The sequence below is a fragment of the Manis javanica genome, chromosome 14 (genome assembly GCF_040802235.1).
Source record: "Manis javanica isolate MJ-LG chromosome 14, MJ_LKY, whole genome shotgun sequence".
NCBI lineage: Eukaryota > Metazoa > Chordata > Mammalia > Pholidota > Manidae > Manis > Manis javanica.
The window spans coordinates 29687072-29694286 of record NC_133169.1 but is presented as its reverse complement, the minus strand read 5'-3'; the positions used below and the strand labels follow the sequence as shown (position 1 = coordinate 29694286).

Genomic DNA, 7215 nt, shown 5'->3' with positions numbered 1-7215 from the left:
TCACAGCACTATTTACAATAGCCAAGAAATGGAAGCAACCTAAGTGTCCACCAGTAGATGAATGGATAAAGAAGATGCGGTACATATACACAGTGGAATATTATTCAGCCATAAGAAGAAAACAAATCCTACCATTTGCAACAACATGGATGGAGCTAGAGAGTATTAGGCTCAGTGAAATAAGCGAATTGGAGAAAGACAAATACCAAATGGTTTCACTCATCTGTGGGGTATGAGAACAAAAGAAAAACTGAAGGAAGAAAAGAGCAGCAGAATCACAGAACCCAGAATGGACTAACAGTTACCAAAGGGAAAGAGACTGGGGAGAATGGGAGGGTAGGGAGGGATAAGGGCGGAGAAGAAGAAAGGGGGTATTATGATTAGCATGTATAATGTGGGGGGTGGGGGCAAGGGGAGGGCTTTTCAACACAGGGAAAACTAGTGATTCTGCAACATCTTACTATGCTGATGGACAGTGTCTGTAATGGGGTTTGTGGGGTGGACTTGGGGTAGGGGACAGCCTAGTAAACATAATGTTCTTCATGTAATAGTAGATTAATGATAACAAAATAAAAAAATAAAATAAAATAAAATAGTATAAAATAAAATGAAATAACTTGTCAATCATTTTAGCAACAAAAGTGGGTTTATTTTGGAAAAGCAGAGAATTGCAACTTGGGACAAGCAAGCTATGGCAGAACACATTTGAGATAAAGCAAAAGAATGCTCTTTTGCAAAAGGAAGGGAAAATTAGGATGGCTGTTACAAGCAAAAGGTCCGTTGGAGGAAACTGGGAGTCCCATGTGTCATGTCTTCTCACTGGCTGGGTTGTGACCATCTCTCATTGGTGGGGCTGTTGCCAGGGGAGGTGGAAACTCTGCTCCTGTTGGGGATTAAAGAAGTTAAAACAATTTGACATGTAAGGTGTCTTTTTCTTCTGGTGAGGACTGCAGTGGAGGAGTGGCGGACTTGAGAGAATCCCTGCTGGCCTCCCAACTCCACTTTAGTGAGGTTCTGCTTTCTTAGTTTTCACACTTCTAAAGAAATCTGAGCAAAGAATCCAGAATTAAGTATTGGGAAAGGTTCTGTTGCCAAAAGAGATGTCAGTCATTGGGAAGACTAAGGAGACAGGTGAAGTCAATAAAATAAAGCTTGGTAGTATTTTACTGCCTCTCTTCTGCAGAGAATATAAGTTGTGTGATAGCAAGGGGTTCGTCCAAGTTCAGTATCTAGCACAACACGTACACAGACTAACACTGTCAGAATTTTCTACGTTTTGATAGAGCAGAAATATGAGGCTCGGCTCTCCATGGATGGTCGGAGAGGCCCTGCCTGCTTTGCTACCTGGGAATCAGAGCTGTGTGCTCAGAACACTGAGGGCCTGACAGAGCCCAGGCACACGGCGATGTCTGGAGATGACACTTCACCTCTTCCCTTCTTTAGATTGGAAGAAGAAAAGCCTCCAGTTGTGCTTAATAAAGTGACATTTGAGAAGTGTGCTTAGGTTAAAGAGTATTATTAATTCCAATAAGTACAATAATAAAATACATTACATCAGAAGAGGGTGTAAGATTTAGAGGATGCGGGAGGAACTGTAAAAGCATTTTCCCTTACTTTATAACAGGTTTTCTGTTTCTACTTTCCAAAGGCCCTAAGGGTGAAAGAAACATATAAAACAATTGATATTAAAAATCTGTTTAATAAAGTACAAAAAAATCATGTAGAGATCTAAAACATACTATAAATCTTTCAGATTGAGTAAAGAAATGTAAAAAATGAAAGAAGGGAAACATAAAATTCCTTATAGACAAAACATTATGCTTAAATGGAAATAGAATGTTGCTAAAATAAAACAATCGTGTAAAGAATTGTTGCTCTTTCCAAAATAATAGGGAGCTTAAGAATAGATGTGGACATGAAGGGAGAGGATTAAAATGATTTTTCACTGTGTAATTTCTGATGTTCCATGTTTAATTTTTTCCAATATTTTATTTTGATAGGTGACAATGTCACAGAAAAATCAAAATGCCATTACAGACATCTATATAAATTTCACCTGGATTTATTAAATGCAAACATCTTGTATTCTCAAACTGCAAGAAAATAGTGTATTAATCATAGGTTGAATTTGAAATTCCATTCATTTTTGTTCTAAATTGTTCTAAATAAAAATTGTACCACATGGATGGGAAATAGTCTTAACAAGATAAGTGTCTGTAATAATGAAAAAATAGAGTTTTCCTGTCACAGAAAAAATGCAGATGTATACTAGGTCAGAATTGTAAACCTACTTGTATTTAAGATCCATCTGATTACAGAAAATATTCTAATAATGTCAGTTTATTTTTCATTGTTGTCTGATGCTGTAGGCCCTGGAAAAAGTTTATATTTTCTTACTCCAGATCATTACAAGAAAAAAATTGTCACTCTTCCACAATATAGATTTATCTTTAACCAACAATAAATTAACTATAAAATAAATTCCCATTATATTAATAACTGCCTATTATAGCTTGTAGTAATTTAAGTTTATGAAGAAAGAATATTCCCTCCAGGTTCCTTGTTATTTTTTAATTCCTAAGGGAAAATTTGGCATATTTTAAACAATACAAGTGGCCTGTATATGAATGAGAAGTTTGTTTTCATTCACTAATGATGTTTCTTTGCCAGATTGTTTTATTTTCTTCTTATTGAAACACCGTATCATTCATGAATCCTCTGAAACTGAAAAGGCAAGAAATTGTATATTCAATTTCAGAATTTTAGAGCTATGATAGATAATTATATGTTTACAAATATGTCAATATATTATAAAAGTATACACATTTAAGAAACTAGATACATCTGAATACTATATGGGTAAGATAAAGTGATAAATTTAAAATACTATATAGTGGTTGTCAAAGTAAATTCTTAATAATGTTTAATTACAGCCCTAAGAAAATGCATGCCCACACAAATGTGAATCCGAAACCTGTATATATAAAATGATGCTATGTCCAATGAATGTTTCTGATTGTGTGTTTCCTAGAAAATGGTGTACTTGAAACCTAGCGGGAAACAGGGTTGTCACATAACATGTGGAATGATTAAACTAAAAGTGCTTTAGTGATGCCTTTAGTTTATTATCTATCAATACATCAAGTTAAAAACTGAGCTATAGAATTTCATTCTTTACTATGTAGCTTTAAGGAAAAAATTCTCCCGTTTTTAAAGAAAACTTTATGTAATGTTTCTTTAATTTTGGTGTGCTAAATAAATTTTTCATTATGTGCAACACTAAGATCTAAGATTTGCCATTAATACTTTTTGCTTAAATAACTAATTTTATTTTTTTCTACATAGTGGAAACTTGAAGTTAAAGAAAAAAAGAAAATTTTCATCTCATCATTTGGATTTGACCATATACAGAAGAGTAAGTCATATATACAATAAGGAAGCCTGGTTTCTGAGTGATTTCCAAAAGACGTCTAATCCTGGTCATATATCCTTCCTTCCAATTCCCATTTTATATTTGGCTGATTATGACAAAAAGATGATAGTAACCTACACACTTCACATGCTCACATTTGTACCAAGTAATCTCACAAAGCACATGAAAGATAAACATACTTGAGAATTTTTATGATTTTGTAGTGTGTGTCCAGTTTCCTGGGTTAGTTAATAAGGAAGGTTATAGAACTTCTTCCTCAGCAATATATTGTTAACAAAATACCACTAATTTATCTAAATAAATGTCAAATACATAAGATTTAATTATGTTTGATATAAAAGGAGGATATCATCAGTATGAGTAAAAATTACCTCCCCAAATAACAAAAACAAATTCTGCAATTTGTGTGCTCAGACTTTAATTTTGATTTTAAAAATGTAAATAAAGTACAAAACTTATGGAAAATACATTATTTTTTTAAGTATGTGTGTTGATTATGTAACCTGATGTAGAAACAGCTTATTTATTTTTATCAGGATGTTGATTTATTACACATATTTCTTGTTTAAAAAACACTCGAATTTGCAAGTCTATTTAGTATTTAATATAATATTTAATACAGGAGTTTAATTAATATTTAACATAGAGCTTGAATACTGGTATTTGATATAGAGCTTAATATTTACTCTATCAATATATTATTTTTTGTAATAGAAAGTTCCTTATTTAATTTGATAATATAATATTCCAGTTTCAAATATTATTATGTAAAGATATAAACAAACTGAAGTTGAACAGTTGTGTAGAAATCTTAACATTTAAGAATGTGCTAACTGATGCAGATTCTTTTTGTTTCAGTCTTTCATTAAGTATATTTTTTGATTGAATAACAATAACCAAAAGTATTGTGGTTATTACAGTAATTTATTTCCTAAATTTCATGAGTTTTAGATCTTTGATAAAATTTGATTTTTTCCCATATATGTTACAGTATGCTCAAGGAAAGATAATAACATCTCCCAAGTAGTCTCAGATATTTCATTTAAATATTTTGTGGAAAAGAGAGGGAAACAAACATTTGCATTCAATTTGTGTAAATAAATCATTCTGTATCATTTGTATTTTTTATACTATACATCTTATCTGAGCAAAGAAATCATTAACAATTTCATACAGATAAAATAAATATGAAGGGAAGAATTTAGAGAGTAATTTTTGTATATTTTTCAATTTCATTATTTCTTTTTGAATTTTTATTCCACAGGTGTTATATTTAAAAAACAGTTTTCAAAGTGACAGATGAATTACACAGAAATATTGATTTATAGGTATTCAATTTGTATTTTTGCAAATAATCTTAAAACATTTCAGTCATATGCACTAAAATACATAAAAATCAAATGAGAAAAGTAAACAAAATTAAGATCAACATGTCAAAGCATATACAAATTTCAAAACCTGTATTTCCTTAAGTAATTAAACACATGGCCAAATATGCAATTTTCAAGGAGAAAGATAGTTGAATATTATGTGGATATATTTGCTTCCTGTTTGGATGACATTTAGAAATATTCAACCAGGCTTTATTTTTAATGTGACAGACAAATTGAATTTTATTATAGAGTAATCTTGGGGAGAAATAAATAATAATGTCCATACTTAAATATTATGATTTTGAAGTTGAAAATTTATAATATGTATTTATCTTTATTAATAGAAACGCTATGTCATAGGAGGTACCAGACCATTCTGACAAGAGTTTTCACCTAACAATTATTTAGGTATTCTTTTACTCTATGTCTGCTAGTTGCTAACTGTTTTAAAAATAATTTACTAAGCAATACACAGCTTCTACATTCAAGGTACTTATAATTGAGTTGCTGAATAAAACACTGAAATAATACAAGGCAAGTGGCCCAGAAGTTGTGTGAAATACACCAGCAGCTACCACTGAATCATGAGATCCCTAACACTGGTGGGCGGTCCCCAGTAGTGTTACTGAGGAGGTGAATATTTAAACATCTCCTTAGGGTGTCAGTGGGTTTCCTCTTGATACAGACCAGGGGATGCATATTTCCAGAAATACAGTGAGTATAGAAGATGATTTAGCAGTAGATCTAAAAACCAAAATATCGAATTAAAATAGAAATAAAAGAGTATGTCACCTATCACCTACCAACTACTTCACAAAGTTCTAATCAATAGACCCCTTGGCTTTTTCTCTAACCTGTTTCATGGCTTCCTTCGCTCCAGAGAGACCACTGTGGACAGAGGAGATGGACATCTACAACCTCACCACCGTGACTCACTTTATCCTCATGGGGCTCTCTGACCTCCCCGAGGTGCGCTATCCTCTCTTTGTGGTCTTTGCCATCATCTACCAGGTCACCTTGGTGGGAAATGCGGCCATTCTCTTGGCCATCGGGACTGAGAAAAAGCTACACACACCCATGTATTACTTCCTGGCCAATCTGTCCCTCCTAGACATATTCTGCCCTTCAGCTACTGTCCCCAAGATGCTGGACAACCTTTTGATTGGAAATCAAAGCATTTCCTTCCTGGGCTGTGCTTTGCAGCTTTATTTCCTGGTGGCCCTGGCGGGGACTGAGGTCTTCCTTCTCGCTGTCATGGCTTATGACCGGTACGTGGCCATCTGCTTCCCCCTCCGTTACACCCTCATCATGACCAAGGCTCGCTGTGCACAGCTTATAGGTGGGACCTGGGCAGCAGGGTTTCTCAATTCCCTCCTCCACACAGTGTCCACCTTCCGCCTGTCTTTCTGCAAGTCCAATCAGGTTAACCAGTACTACTGTGACATCCCCCCAGTGGTGGCCCTCTCCTGCTCATCCACCTACATGGCAGAAATGCTTGTTATTGTGGTAGGCGGTGTCTTGGGGATTGGTGCATTCCTGACCACTTTTATCTCTTATATATACATCATATCCACCATCCTAAAGATCCAGTCAGTGGAAGGGAAGCGCAAAGCCTTCTCCACATGTGCCTCCCACCTCCTGGTGGTCTGTTTGTTCTATGGCACAGCTACATTTACTTATGTCCGTCCATCCTCCATTCAACACTCCCCAGCCAGAGATAGACTCATCCCCATGCTCTATGGGGTTATTACTCCAATGTTAAACCCCATGATCTACAGCTTGAGGAACACGGAAGTTAAAGGGGCACTCAGCAGGGTCTTACATCACTGAGCATGTTTACTGTAATTGTAATAGTAAAGCAGAATGACAATGCTCTCTTTAGAATAGATTTATAAGAAGAATTCTTGCAATAATTTTTATTCAATGTCTAAAATACATACTTATGTATTCATATAAGCTTATAGATACATACATATATAGCATTAGTCATATGTATCTATGTATGTACTTATGTCTCTATCCAAACAGAACTTAACATTTGTAATCCAAAGTAGACATTAGAGAGGTACAGAGAACAGTTAATAATGACACTAATGTAAGAAGTTTAATGTGAGCCTATCCTAAGATATATGTTTACCTCGACACTAACAATTTCCATGTTTATGCCAACCTAATTCTATACACTCTATGTTTCTATAGCTATTTCTTAATCTATATCTAATCTATAGATTGTCTCTTTATTTCTTTCTCTTGATTTGACCTCTTATGCTGCTACGGTTCTCTGACATGATCATTTCTCTCCCTGTTTTTCAGTTTTAGCTTAAACTTACTCTGTTTCTCTGCTTCTCTCCCTTTTCTTGTGACCTTGTCCATTTTAAACTTCACCTGTTATTCCTAGGAACCACTTCA

The 7215-nt window shown here is 34.3% G+C and overlaps 1 protein-coding gene across 1 annotated transcript; it reads left to right on the top strand.

The window, feature by feature from the left end:
• The first annotated feature begins 5709 nt into the window (after positions 1-5709).
• LOC108403965 (olfactory receptor 5V1-like) lies at positions 5710-6636 on the top strand. The gene has a single exon (XM_037008841.2). The coding sequence runs from the start codon at positions 5710-5712 to the stop codon at positions 6634-6636; it is 927 nt and encodes a 308-aa protein (XP_036864736.2).
• Positions 6637-7215: the final 579 nt, after the last annotated feature.

What these genes read in the sequence shown, in the direction of transcription:
- LOC108403965 (XM_037008841.2), top strand. Translation starts at nt 5,710, where the DNA reads ATGGACATCTACAACCTCACCACCGTGACTCACTTTATCCTCATGGGG.